Source organism: Octopus bimaculoides, chromosome 14 (assembly GCF_046866305.1).
Source record: "Octopus bimaculoides isolate indiv1 chromosome 14, ASM4686630v1, whole genome shotgun sequence".
NCBI classification, from domain to species: Eukaryota; Metazoa; Mollusca; class Cephalopoda; order Octopoda; family Octopodidae; genus Octopus; species Octopus bimaculoides.
In genome coordinates this window covers 33513190-33529251 of record NC_142941.1, presented here as the reverse complement: position 1 = coordinate 33529251, position 16062 = coordinate 33513190, and the positions used below count along the sequence as shown (strand labels likewise).

Below are 16062 nucleotides of genomic sequence, written 5' to 3'. Positions count from 1 at the left end.
ACACAAAGTTCCAGAAAGTGTATGGAGAGGAGTGTATGAGCCGCACACAAGTGTACGAGTGGTTTATACGTTTCCAAGAGGACCGAAAAAATATGTCGATAATGACGAACGTTCTAGGAGACCCGCAACCAACAGAACTGAGTAAAACATCGTAGATATGCGTGCAACTGTGAGGGGAAATCGTCGAATCACCATCTGTAAGTTATCAGAGGATATGCAGATTAGTTGCAGTTCAGTTCAGTCCATTATCATCGAATATTTGGGTATGAGACGCAAGTCTGCCAAGTTTGAGCGAAAACTGCTTTCAGCTGACCAAAAAGACACTCGAGTTTCAGTTGCATAAGATCTCCTTGATTGTGTCGAAAACGATTACAACTTTTTGAAAACTGTCATAACGGGTGATGAATCGTGGATCTATGGCTACGACTCCGAAACAAATGCTCAACAACAGAGTATGTATGTATGTATGTATGTATGTATGCGTGCAGATTTCTATATTTTTGTTTTATGTATTCTCATGCATATATATGAGCATGTAGACATGCTCATATATATTTAAATTATAAACTTCCGGAAAGTTTTACAGATTTTCACAGTTCCAGTGACGGATTGGATTTGTAGTCTTCGAATTAGCTTTCTCCTTTCTGGTTTTGAGAAGCCTAATTTCTCAAGATTGGTATTTGGGGAGTGTGTTACATATCCCAGAGCCCCAATAATTACAGTTGTAAACCTGAACTTGTAATCTGGATAGAGTAACTACAAATTTCTCAATAGTTCAGTGTAGATATTCTCTTTTTTACTGATCTTCAGCTTTATGCTAAAATCCGCTGCGCAGCTAATTTTTACAACTGTACACAGTTTGTCTCCTACCCGCAAATCATTACATCAGGTCTGTTGTGCTTACATTTTATTGAGATCTTCACTGGGACATTCCACCAGTACTCCCTTTTTATTATGAGTGGCTATGGCTTCTAGCATACTGTGGGTTCTTATTTCTTTCTCCTCGGGGTTATCCTTCCAACGGATTTCATTATAGAGTGTCCTAGCTACATCATGTCTCATCAGCAGATAATAGCGTGATAACATTTTCAGACAAATGCTTACGATGTTGGGTGATATCATCGGTATTAACTCCACAAAGTCTGCATAGGTTGTCACATTTTACTGCTTTTCCTGCATCTCTATCCCTTTTGTGCTTCAGGTATTTGTTTGATATTTATCGACCGCGAAACGATGAAAAGCCCAATGCCCTTATGATTGTGTCAACACTCCAGCATAATACATACACATGTATGTATGTATGTATGTATGTATGTATGTAAGTATGTGTGTGCTTTATATTATATATATATATATATATATATATATATATATATATACATACATTATAATGTAAATAGTATGGTATATATATGTACGTATGTACGTATGAGCGTGCGTGCGTGCGTGCGTGTGTGCGTGCGTGTGTGTGTGTGTGTATGTGTGTGTGTGTGTGTATGTGTGTGTGTGTGTGCTGGAGAGTTGACACAATCATTAGGGCAGCAGATAAAATCCTTGCAGGTCTCTGAGTTCAAATCCCGTTAAGTTCAACTTGGTTTTTCATTGTTTCGTGGTCGATATATAAAATACTAATCCAGAACTGGTATGAGGTCGAATAGCTTTCCCTCTACGAAAGAAACAGCCCGTGTTCAGTCACACATACATACGTACGTGTGTACACACACACACGCACACACATGCACACACACGCACACACATGCATGCACGCACACGCACATACATGTTTGATGATGTAAAATAGGAAGAACATGAGTATATTCTTATCTCTTTTTATTATTAATCGGTAGAAGATACCAAGTGACTCAAGGGCCGAGAGTATCTTGCGTTGGCACTTAACAAACTTTTGATAACTTTTGATAAGTTTGATAAGCGCCAACGCACACAACTTTCGATCACTGAGTCGCTCTGTAACATCTATCGCTTATTAATAATCACACACACACATACACACTAACACAAACACACACACACACACACACATTAATACTTGTTTTATGTTCAGTTATAATAAAAACAATTTACATTAACCTGATGGATTACTCTATACTTTTGTAGAGTACAAATTTATTTTTCTTATACAAGAATGTCGTTGACAGTGAATTCGAAGTTTCGGCTAGCTAAGCCACCGTCGGGCCGCGACACATTAGAGTTAGTTTTGCCCTTGTATAGTCTCTTCTGAGTTAAAATCACCTTTACGGGGAATGGTTTTTTTAAAACATGTACTGGAATCATGATTATATCTAATTTAATCTTTTTTCATTATCATTAACTTTTCTTCGAATTTCCATTATCAGACCCTTACAGCTTGTTTTGGAACAACAAATTTCCGAATTCGTCTTATCTACGTTTCCAGGCTATCTCAACCCCATTTTCAGGATGTTGTGTGGCTATAGCTTCTGTATTGCTTTTATTTTTCATAGATTCTCAAAAAGGAATAACTAAGTACTCAACAATAGACCTAAAGCAGACTTAGTGTAGAGAGGGCATGTTATTGATGAAGTCCCGAATGGTGACGAAAGAACTTTGACAGACCTAGCTGGTTGGCTGACCAGACGATTAATCAAATAATCGATGAGTTAACTCGTTAAATGGTTAACTAATTGACTAAAAAATAGTAATAAACATGAAAAATAACTAGGGTATGTGTCTCCCCAGTCACAAAAAGGACTCAAATAAGCTATACACAAATTAAAACATTATGAATGCATAAAAGCATGCAAGAGTAGCAAAAGCAGTATGTTCGAAATCATAGTCAGAGACGAGCACATTGCAAAAACCAACAACACATTGTAAAAAACCTTGGTGTGACAGTACAGTAGGAAGTTTCCTTCTCAACCACATGGTCATGGGTTCAGTCCCATTGCATGACACCTTGGACAGATATCTTCTATAACACACGCACACACACACACACAATAGGTGCAAAACAAGGTGGAAGAATAGTACTCGAATACCAAACGTAGAATAAGATATCTTTTTTTATTAAACCCGAAAAGAAGAATCACAATATATTCACAATTATCAAATTTCTTTACAAGTCTTTGTTATCACATGTGTCTGTTGGCGGTCACATGAAACTCTGGGTAACAGCTTGCGAAATTTTTTCGGCTTTCATAAAGTAGTATGTGTGCCTATATATATATATATATATATATATATATATATATATATATATATATATATATATATATATATATATATATATATATATATATATATATAGTTTTCATTACAACTCTCCGACGAACGGGAACGTGAAACCCTGAGTAATAGTTTTGTGATAATTTTGCAGCTTCAATAAAGGTACATGAACACACACACACACACACACACACACACACACACACACACACACATACACACACACACATCTGTATACACTCAGAACCACGCTAATAGCTTAGGAATGAAATTTAGGATTTCTCGGTTTATTGTGAATCGATTTTAATAAAACTTTCCCCAGCTGGTTTGCACACTATGGCAACACCATTGTTATGTTTTAATTATTCTGTGCCACGTCCTTTCTTTTTTTTATTTCAGATTCTTAACTTTTTGGGGTGAACCACGCTAATTGCTTTTGAATGAAAATAGCCCATCTAGACATTGCTTTTCAGGAAATGAAGAGTAATGGTACATATTAAGCATATATTGAGAATATGTTTAACAGAAAACCATAATAATATTATAACATTTATTGACATAATGAATTATTTAGCCACATGAGCGCCAAGGAAGAAACGATCCAATTGCGGGACCCCCAAGACTGTAACAGCTAGGGATTTAAGGAATATTGACTGCAAGTTACGTGGGAAACCTGGACAAACAAGCAAAGCCATTTTCACCGCCTCCGGACTCCTCGTGAACCGAAAACCACCAGAAATCGCATCCTCGGGACCATGGCTTCGTGCGAGAACCCCTTAAATTCCCTCCTCACAAGAGTTTGAAGCTTCAATGGGCTCAAAAGAACATGACGTCAGACATGAGTTGTGCTCTGTTCGCTGACGAAACCAGGATCACCCTTGACGAACCTAACGGTTGGGTTTATTTTGGAGATGAGCGTCATCAACGTTTACGACGTCAACAACAGGGTGGAGTGGTCATGTTGTGGGTCGGTATGATTGGGGATGGACTTGTTGGCCTAGTCAGGGTGCCTGAAGAAGTTAAAGTGACTGTAGCCACCTACTGCAATCTCTTGAAGGTCTTGGATCCCTGACTAGATGACATACTGCAGTCACTTCTAAGGAATCTCATATTCATGCATTACAATGCTCCCTCCAACTCTGCTAGGACCACCCAAACATTCTTAGGGTCTTGCGGCATACAAAGTGAAAGGTTGATGGTGTGGCCGTTAGCATCTCCGGATCTCAACCCTATCTTTAGTCCATCATTTAACAAGATGTTTATGCCGATGGACGTCAATTTAAGTCGAAAGATGTACTATGGGCGACCATCAAAGCTGCAGCAGCGGCAGTCCAACCTGTTACTATTAAGAAATTGATAGATACCATGACTAATAAGGATTTTGAAGTTATCCGTCGAAATGGCGTTTATGTGGCTAACTAATTCATTGTCAATAAATGTTATGTTATAAATGTTACATACGCCATAGAAACCGGGAAACCGAGCCATGAGCCTGGCGAGGCTTTAAAAGGGCGCATAAATAAAAAAAAATATATAAAGTTATTAACCTAAACCTTCGGAGAATTAGACTATTAAATCTAAAACAACGTGCCTAGTTCATATTCTACCACCAACATTACACAAAAAACGCAAAGGCACACACACTTGCACGCACACACAAACACGCACGCGCACACCCACTCACATACGTACTCACTCGTATTCACAACTTAACGTCTTTTTAATATAGGCTTCAAATTTTGGCACAAAGCCAGCAATTTCGGGGGAGGAGCTAAGTCGATTAAATGGACCCCATTGCTCAACTGGTTCTTACTTTATCGACCTCGAACGGATGAAAGGTAAAGTGGACCTCGGCAGAAGTTGAACTCAGAACGTAAAGACAAGCGAAATGCCGCTAAGCATTTTACCCGGTGTGGTAACGATTCTGCCAGTTGACCACCTTACGTCTTTTTATCATAGCCACTTATTTAAGGCAACGAACCGGCAGAATCGTAAGCACGTCGGGCAAAATGCTTAACGGCATTTGTTCCATCTTTACGTTCTGAGTTCAAATTCGGCTGAGGTCGACTTAGCCTTTTATCCTTTCGGGGTTGATAAAACAAGTACCAGTTGAGCACTAAAGGGTAAAGACCCCGCCCCCTCCTTCGGTCATGAATGACCATGGGACTGCACCTAGAAAGTTACCCTCCGAAGAACAGGCTTGGGTGAGGTTGTTTATGAAAGACCAGCAATCGCCCATACATATCAGCCTCCTCTCTTCACACCACCGATGTTATTCAAAGGAAAGGCAAAGGTCGATACAGCTTGGCACCAGTGACGTCACAACTCATTTCTACAGCTCAGTGAACTGGAGCAACGTGAAATAAAGTGTCTTGCGCAAGAACACAACACACAGCCCGGTCCGAGAATCGAACTCACAACCTCATGATTGTGAACCGAGTGTCAATGTTATCGATTTATGCCCTCCTGTCCTGCCCTCTCCTGAAATTGCTGGCTTTGAGCCAAAATTTGAAATCAATATACTTTTCACCGTCTACAAGAAGAGTCTCTACTAATCATGGGCAAACTACGGCCCTCAAAACTTATTGAATTGTACGCTAATGAAAAATCACTTTGAAGGTTTTAGTAATAGGTCGGCCAACTTGATGATGAGCCAACTTTCTTGCGGTCCACTTCTCGAAAAAAAAAAAAAAAAAAAAGGTTGCCCATGTCTTTTCTACGGGGTCGCTCGATTTCTAAGAAATTGCATCCAAACCCTTCAGGTTACATCATACGCTGGATAATTTGGGTAACTTTTGGATGATCTTGGGTAACGCGCTTCTGATTCCCTTGTGCATGGGAAACCTAATTGGTTGTGGCTGACCTGGTGTTAAAAAACAACAACGGTGACGTGAATAAGAGTGCATATAACACTCATACTGCTCTCAGCTGTTCTCTCATTCAGTCGCTGCCCCTTGGTCTCTCAGTCGCTCTCAGTCTATTTATCTGTCTACCTATCTGTGTCTCCCTCGCACTCATACACAAACATCCTCACCAGTATTGAACTGCCACTCCACCACCACAACAACAACTACTACTACTACTACTACCACCAGCACCACCAGCACCACCAGCACCAGCACCACTACTACTACTACAACAACCACCACCACTACTACTACTACTACCACCACCATCACCACCACCATCACCACCACCACCACCACCACCACCACCACCACCACTACTACTACTACTCTCACCAGAAAAAGTTACCACCCTCTTCATTACCATCACCACCAACAAAAGCATTATCATTAAAATTACAACCAACTCCATTGCCAACATTTCGTCATCGTCGTACTCCTTTTCTCCTCCTTTTCCTCCTCCTCCTCCTCCTCCTCATCATCATCATCACTACCACCATTACTACCACCAAAACCATCCTCATCACTACCACCACTACCAACATTACCATCACACTACCGTCTCCTCCACTACCACCACTACAACCAATACTACTGCAACTACCACCACCACTACCATCACTTCCACCACCACCACCACCACCACCACCACCACCACCACCACCACTACTATTACTACTACTACTACTGTTGTTGCTGCTGCTGCCGCTGCCGCTGCTGTCGTTGCAGTTGCTGCTACTTCTACTACCGCCGCCATCACTACCACCACTACCACCACCACTGCTACTATCACTGCCACCTCTACTGCCACCGCTACTGCCACCACCACCATCACTATGACCACTACTGCCACAACCACCAGTACTACTACTACTACTACCACAACCACCAGTACTACTACTATTACTACCACCAGTGCTACTACCATGCCACCACCACCACCACCACGACGTCTGCTGTCCACTCGTGAGCCAAATTAATTAGTAAGTTCTGCTCGTTAATTAGCTCCTTGTTTCAAGCCGTTGGCATGACACTAGAAACCTCACACTGGAAATGATGGCGTCTTTGGAGCCCGGAGAGGGATAAACAGGGAGACGAATATGGAGGGGAGGCCGACTTTGGTGTTAGTTTGGTGGTGGTGGTGGTAGTGGCGGTGGTGGTAGTGGTGGTAGTGGTGGTGGTGGTAGTGATGGTGGTGGTGTAGGTGCTGCTGCTGCTGCTGCTGCTGCTGCTTGTAGTGGTAGGGTGGTGGTGGTGGTGGTGGTGGTGACGGTGGTGGTGGTAGTGGTGGTGGTAGTGGTGGTGGTGTTGCTGCTGCTGCTTGTGGTGGTGGTGGTGGTGGTGGTGATGTTGATGTTGGTGTTGTTGATATTATTTCGATGTTGTTGTTACTGTTATTGATGTTACTGTTGTTGTTATTGTTATTAGTGTTAGTGGTATTGTTGTTGTTGCTGTTGGCGGTGTTGGTGGTAGTTGACGCCGTTGACGGTGCTTTTAGCGTTGGAACTGGATGTTATTGATTTTACAGTTGTGTTTGGTATTAATTCCGTTTGTTGCTGTTGGCATTGTTGTTGTTACTAGTCTTCTTGTTCTTTGTGTTGTTGTTGTTGTTGTTGTTGTTGCTGTTGTTGTTTCGGAGGTGCAGTTTTGTTCTTGCGTGATTCCTCCAGGGTTCTGGATAGATGGCAGCACCAGACACTCAGAATGTTGTTCTTGTACAGTGTAACGGTATGTATAACACACACACACACACACACACACACACACACACGCACACACACACGCACACACACACACACACACACACGCACACGCACACACCTATTCGTCGAAAACGTGCGTAACACAATTGTGGGCAAAGACAAAACAACACGCATGCATAAACAAACACGCACGTACACACATACACATACATTTACGCACTCACACACGCGCGCACACGCGCACACTCACACACACACATGCAAACGAGTACATACCTCCCCCCCGCTCATTGAAACACACATCTATACAGAGGAAATGGTGCATACACACATACACACACGAGGAAATATGTATACCAAACATGAACAACCTTTTCCGAGAAACAGGCTGCATTAGACATGGTTCATTATCATGCGGGCCGCATTTTACATGGATCATCATCATCAAGCAGGCCGTATTAGACATGGATCATCATCAGGCATTACATATGGATCACCTTTAGGCGGACCGCATTAGATATGGATTATCATCAGACGGGCTGCATTAGATATGGATCATCATCAGGCGGGCCGTATTAGACATGGATCATCATCAGGCAGACCGCATTAGACATGGATCATTATCAGACGAGTCGCATTAGCTATGGATCATCATCAGGCGAGTCGCATTACATATGGATCATCTTTAGTCGGACCGCATTAGCTATGGATCATCTACAGGCGGGCCGCATTAGATATGGATCATCACCAGGCGGGCCGCATTAGACATGGATCATCATCATCAGGCGGATCGCATTAGCTATGGATCATCATCACATGAGTCGCATTAGCTATGGATCATCATCAGGTGGGCCGCATTAGACATGGATCATAATCAGGCGGGCTGCATTACATATGGATCATCATCAGGCGGGCCGCATTAAACATCGATTATCATCATCTGGTGGGGCGCACTGTTAAAAATTGCTCAAGGAAATTTTTTGTCAGCGTACCATTCAGAAAATCCTGCGGGCCGCAATTTGTACATGACTGGTGCACACACACACATGTACATACACACGCGTGCACACACACACACACACACACACATTTACATTCATACTTACATGCATCACAGACACATTCATGGAGATAGATCCTCCGTTGGTTTCGATGATGACTATTCTAGTTGTTCCGATAACCAAATTACATAGACATGTGAGCCCTTAATGTAATTCTGACGCAAAATCAATATGAGACAGTATGAATTATAGGTACAACCCAACCAAAATGATTCCACAAGTTTCTGACAAACCACAATGCTTGTGTTAGCTCAATGCAATGGTAAAAGACACTTACCTAAGTTGCAAAGGTATGAGATCAAACCAGAGTCTCATGATTGTAAGGCAAACGTCTTCACTACCTGGTCACGCCTGCGCTATACATTCATGCAAATGCACCAACGCGCACACACGCATACATGTCTCCCATGCAAATGAAGTTTCGGGTTCAGTTCCACAGCGCTGTACCATGGGTGATTTTCTAGTTTTCTACTCGGGCTGACCAATACCTTATCAGTGAATTTGGAAACCGGAAACTGCGTGGAAGACCATCGCATACATGTGTGTGTGTGTGTGTTGGAGTGGGGTTTAATGTGGTTTTGTCCACTCTACTGCTTGGAATCGATAGAATAAATACCAGATAAAAGTGAGAAAAAAGACAGTCGATTTGTTCGACTAAAATACTTTTAGGCGGTGCCCCAGCATGGCCGCAGTATAATGACTGAAACAAGTACAAAACATGAAAAAAAAAACAAGGACGTTTTTCTTATTCTTTTACTACTATCAGTCATTGTGGTCATACTGGAGCACCGTCATCCGGGCTTCAGGCGATTTCATCAATCGCCAGTATTAATGTCATCGGCATTGGAAGGATGAAGGTGAAACTAGACCTAGGTGGCATTTGAGCTCATAATATAAGGGGAGGTAGCCAAATACCACAGGGTATTTTCTCGGGAACTCCAATCCTACCATTTACCTTCTTCGTATTTATTAAGGTATTCGATGGAAACATTTATTGAAACAAATATTGGTAGTATTTTGTACGACGCACATCTTCTCAAATACACACGTCATTGTTTAGTATTCTCTCTTTTACTCTTTTACTTGTTTCAGTCATTTGACTGCGGCCATGCTGGAGCACCGCCTTTAGTCGAGCAAATCGACCCCAGGACTTATTCTTTGTAAGCCTAGTACTTATTCTATCGGTCTCTTTTTGCCGAACCGCTAAGTTACGGGGACGTAAACACACCAGCATCGGTTGTCAAACATATACACACACATACATATATATATACATACATATATACGACGGGCTTCTTTCAGTTTCCGTCTACCAAATCCACTCACAAGGCTTTGGTCGGCCCGAGGCTATACTAGAAGACACTTACCCAAGGTGCCACGCAGTGGGACTGAACCCGGAACCATGTGGTTGGTAAGCAAGCTACTTACCACATAGCCACTCCTGCGCCTATTCGTTCATTTAATGTTTATAGTTACTAATAAATCAGGATAGATCTGATAACGGACAGCAGATTTCATCTTATCACGACCCTAATTTTGGATTAATCATTCCCCTCATCTAGTACATTCAACCACCAAAAAGTTAGGTCTCGCTGTTTTTAGCATGTTTTATTGTTTGATTTATTGTTCCATTGATTATCCACTTTACTGATTCGAAATCTATTGGCGTTTGGGAAATGCCTATTTATCTCTATCCTTGATTGTCGAGCAAAATCAATAGTTGACCTCTTTTTGTTCCTTTTTAATTCTCCAAAGCCAGAGTGATAAAGCGAGTGGCTTATTGGTTGGGATTTTGCACTGACGATCGCAAGATTGTTGTTTCGATTGCTAGACCGGGCGGTGCGTTGTGTTCTTGAGGAAAGCATTTCATCTCACATTGCTGTAGTCCACTCTGCTATAACCCTGCAACTAACTGACGTCCCGTGTATGGAGAATGTCGTGATCCCGGTGACTTACACGCCACAGAAACTGGATGATCAGGTCTACGAATCCTAGAGCACAGGTAATTTCTAGGGGTTGATGACGATGATGAAGCCCAGGGAAATAACAAAGTTCAAGAATAGAAGTACTTCTCTGACCCCCACTATTCCTTCCCATTAGACAAATCTTTCAAAGATTTGTCTGCATATGTCTCACACTAGCGTTCTCTCGCCCTTGAAAATTCTGATAAAAGTGAAGTTTGCAACAGTCATCGGCACAAAAACCCACAAAGGATTTTCGTGAACGTCATACATTTATATCAGTGGATCTCAACTGGGGTCCGTATGTCCCTTGTGGGGTCCATATGAGATTTTGTTGTTAAGATTCATGTGCAATAAATTGCTTATACATCTACAATACAAAAAATATTTTTACAATTTTGTTGTGCAATTCCTAATAAAATTTAATATTAAAAATATAATAGGACTTTTTTAAAACATTGACTGGCAATGGATGTCCAGTAGGATAAAATAGGAATCAAAAGGAACCAGAGGCAAAAAAAAAAAAAAACTCATTGCTAAAACGTCGTCCCAGAAACTAGAATCCTCTGAGAAGATTAAAAACTACTTCAGCTCTGAATAGTCATCGACACTAACCAGAAATACATCCCATGTTAAAGAACTACTTACATATCTGAGTCAGAGCGGCCATTATACAAAAAGATATTAGATTGCATTAAAAAGAAAAAAAAACATGATTCCAATGACTGGCAAACCTTCACAGAAATTTAACGTAGATTTTTCGCTAAAATCTGACACCAGAAAATTTAGAATTTAGAAAACAACCAATGAAACCTAATCTAAAGCTTCGAAATAATCTCGGGATTTTCTCCAAAACCAATAACATTTCCTGTCTTCCTGTCCTACATGTATCGTTCAGATAATAAAACCGGCGGAGAGCGGGTGGGTAGAAATATTGAAGTCAATAAGCATATGACAGTTTTATTGATTTCTTACACTGAGAGAGAAGACCAAGACATTTCTCGAAGGCGTGTGTCTGTAAAGAGGTGGGGGTGGCAACTACATTCAACTAAATCGATATTGGGAACAGTATTTGATAGATATTCTATCGGCATTGAAATAAAACAAGGAAATTGATGTTGTCACAGGCACGATTTCAGTTCCGATCATCCAAGGGATGTTAACTAAATGCTACAAAACAGAAATACTAAGAAAAAAAAAAAGTATCTAGTCTGGCTTTCTACAGTTTCTGATTCGTCTGTGGTAATTGTATATATATATGTATATATATATTTTTTTTTTCTGAACAAATTGTTGCATGACGAAAATAACGAAGAGAAAAACACACACACATCGTAGTGAATTTCAATATCTTACATTTAAAAGGCAACAGAGTTAGCAGAATACACATACACACACACACACTCACACACACACACAAACACACACACACACACACACACACACACACACACACACACACACACCTACATATACAAACAATTACACTCACATACATGTATAAGCAGTCATGGATGTGTGGTTTAGAAATTCGCTTGCAACCACGTGATCTTGGGTTCAGTCCCACAGCACGGAAGCATAAAACTATAAATAGTAGCGCATAGATATTAGGCTAAAAATCCCTTCGGATAGAAAAATTCGAAGGCTGCCCACGTGACTCGAACCCACATCTTCTGTAAGCATGATAGACGTCAGCACTATGTTTGTATGTATGTATGGATGGATAGACAGACGAACGGACGGACGGAAGGAAGGACGGACAGATGGATGATTTTTCTTTGAGTTTATTTAAGTTCTTCTTAAGAGAGTTCAAACCGGCCTCTAACAAAGCAACATGACTTCTTAAGTTAAGAGAGTACTCGTATTTGTAAATATGTGGTTGAGTTGATCTGTTAGTTGAGCTGTCGATGAATTACATCCAAGAGTGTGCATCTATTCACCAAAGAATTTCAGGCATCTATTTACATAATGTATGTATGTACGTGTTTACATATATCGCCTATTAAGTAAACGATGGAAATATCAATAAAAATTATACTCACATGCACACGTTCAAAATATATAGACACTCACAATGAATATGAAGGATCCTATTCACTGGATCCAGTGGAATTAGATGTAACAAAATTATTATTTAATCAATCATTTAAACACGTTAGAAGTTAAAATATTTATTTCAGAAAACATTAAAAAGTTAACAAGAAATAATGATGCGGTACGAATAATTGGTCCGTTACTGAGATTATTGTCATTTTATGTTCAAGCATATATGTCGATAACTCCTGTTTGATTTGGTCTTTGTCTTGTGATTCTTTCACCGTAACACAAGGTCATTATATATATATATGGTAATGTATACATACATATGCATGTATATAAGAGTTTTTATGACTCTATATGTGTTTTTAATATACTTTTTGTATGTTTTTATATGCTTTATATTTTTATATATTTATCTTTTATTTTTTATTGTTATTTTATATTTGTATGTAAATCTTGCAAAATTCATGAATTGAATTTTGTAAATCTCTGAAGAGGCCTAGTGAATCATGCATGTATCCCCATTACATCATTTTCATCTACTAATTACTCCAGCGTACTGGAGTTATATAGATAGAATGGGGCATGCCAACCTTAGGCCGAAACAGCTGTAAGATTTTGTCCCTTCTCCAATTGCTAGATGTCCATTAAATTTGAAATCTTAATTGTTGATATGACATGGCATGTCATAAGTGTTTGTATATTGTCTTTTTTGTCATTTTGGTTGTAAAATAAACAGATTAATCAACGGAATACAGTGTCTACAAGTTGATGAGTACCTCATATTCACCTCCATTTTCTTATTGCTATATATATATACTGTATTTGATAGCGTAAAAGACGTACGGGTATATTGACACAACCCAATTTCAGCAACGAAGATTCAATAAAAGTAGATTTTAGTTCATTAAAGCACGTAATATTGTAATATTTAAAGTGATCTTGCAGTACATTGCAAAATATTACATAAGTACCTTACTGTACGTAAAAAGTAAATATTATTATTATGAAGTCACGCTTGGTAGAAGAGACCATCTGCATTTAAATTAACTTGTAGTCAGGGAGAAAATTAGCTTCGGGGAGGCCAAGTTTTGCATGTAAGATGTGGGATGGTTTCTTTGGAACTCTTGCTATTCTTTTTTTTTTTTTAGAGAAAAGTTCGTCATAATGCCATCAAATATGGTACTTGGGCAATTTTAAATTTTAATCTCAAATGAACATTTTGAAGCTTGATGTATCTTTCATCGTCAGCAATCAAAAATCTTAGTGATGTACTAATTACTATTTTTACATAGATAATAAATATTTTAACTGTTTTATAAGGAGATTTATACATTTCAGTTTATTCAATTAAACATCATTCCATAGATGACCTGAAAACCAATGTAACTCACTGTTACATAACTGAAAATTAACAGCAAAAACAGTATTCTAAGAATCTCAGAAGCATAAAGATTTCTGTAATTGAAATTCATTTTAAAACGTTATAACGCATTTCTTTATCCTTTTCAGGGGTGAATTTTACCGTGTATAAAACGAAAATTAAGCAAATCTGAAATTGCTCAAGGACTTTATAATGAACCCCAACTAGCAAGTATGCTGAAGTTTATGCTTAGTCGATGAGGTGAGACTAGAACTGAAATATTCTCCGCAGTTATCACCAAAAGCAATAATAACCTTAGACTAATAGTTTATTTGCGATATGTTTTATATCTAGTTAAGCTTTAATGCTCTCCACGTTAAATATGTGAACATTAATTTGATTATTGTTTTTCATGCAGATCGTGATTCCAAATAATTTATTCTCTCAACAGCGGCAGCCTGGCTGGATCGTTAGAGCGTTGAGAAAATGCCTTGCAGTATTTGTTCTAGCTCTTCAATCGAAGTCAACACTACTCTTCGTCCGCACGTGGTCGACAAAGTACCAGTAAAGTACTGGAGTCGATGATATTGACTAAACTCTACTCTCAAAATTGCTGGCCTTGTGTTAAGCCCTTTGCCTATCCTGTATATTACATGTGATATACAGAATATATTTCCTTAGTGTCCATGCATCATATAAGATACACATTCCCAGTTTTTTCATCTAACAGGGTAACTTGAGACTTATGAAAGTAAAGTTTTATATTATGCAGAACGTATGAAACAAGAGCTAACTAAAAGTCAGAAAACAAGCACGGACGTTTAGGACAAACTTACAAAAATGCTTTGGGCAGTCAAAGAGTTAAATGAGAAACGATCATTGTTAGGTCTGAGAGTTACGATGTAACTGAGTCATGTCAAGAATCCTGAGTAGACAGTTTTACAATTTGGGATTATAAGATTAACGAGATAGAAAGTTATTTGCTGAAATTACTTCTACCGCAGCTTTCGTAATAACATGATAAATAATCATATTGTTATAACGAAACTAAATTTAACGAGTTCCTTGAGATCGTTATAGAGTTTCAGACGTCGCAGATAAAAGCATATACATGTACTGTTCTCATAGTCAAACGCTCGGTGTCTTTCGTGTCATCTCTTTCTGTTTGTCTCGTGGTATGTTTCTGAATAGATTTTTTTTTAAATTTTATATGACTGGAATCTTGTTTCTCGAAGACTGAGTCTTTGAAAATTTGGTCGGGCATCTAAGTTTGACACTGCTGTGCTGTTTGCGTCATTGAATTATTTACAGGAAATTTGAGGTCGACCCTTCGACTGCGAGGTGTTGGTTTTGGTTTATCTGTGCACGCAATACTGGATGACAACTGAACCTGAAAATAAAGACAAAGAAAATAAAAAATATATTCAATTATACATTTCTGTGTGTGTGTATATGTATATATATATATATATATATATAGATATATATATATATATATATATATATATATATATATATATATATATATATATATATATATATATATATATATATATATATATATATATATATATATATATATATATACACATCCACATCCACTTGTGTGTATTTGTAAATGTATATGCATGTGTATCTATATATGCATATACTTATACATACAGATATATACATAAATATCTCAATATATATATGTGTGTGTATATATGTATGTATAAGTGCATGCATGCATGTATGTGTGTACGTATCAAAATAAAGGCAAAAAATGTTGATACTGTGAATGCATTTAATACGCGTGTTTCTAGTAGGTATGTAAGATAATCCTTA

At 38.9% G+C, this 16062-nt stretch overlaps 1 protein-coding gene across 2 annotated transcripts in view; it reads right to left on the bottom strand.

Annotated features, from left to right (window-relative positions):
* Positions 1-14008: 14008 nt before the first annotated feature.
* LOC106871010 (protocadherin gamma-B7) overlaps positions 14009-16062 on the bottom strand; it is a 289259-nt gene continuing 287205 nt past the window's right edge. Inside the window, exon 5 of one of the 2 annotated variants that reach the window (XM_089362677.1) lies at positions 14009-15625. In XM_089362677.1, the coding sequence (XP_089218803.1) occupies positions 15500-15625 (126 nt within the window). In that variant the 3' untranslated portion in view covers positions 14009-15499. The remainder of the gene's footprint in view (positions 15626-16062) is intronic. The other variant, XM_089362678.1, reaches the window with a different exon arrangement.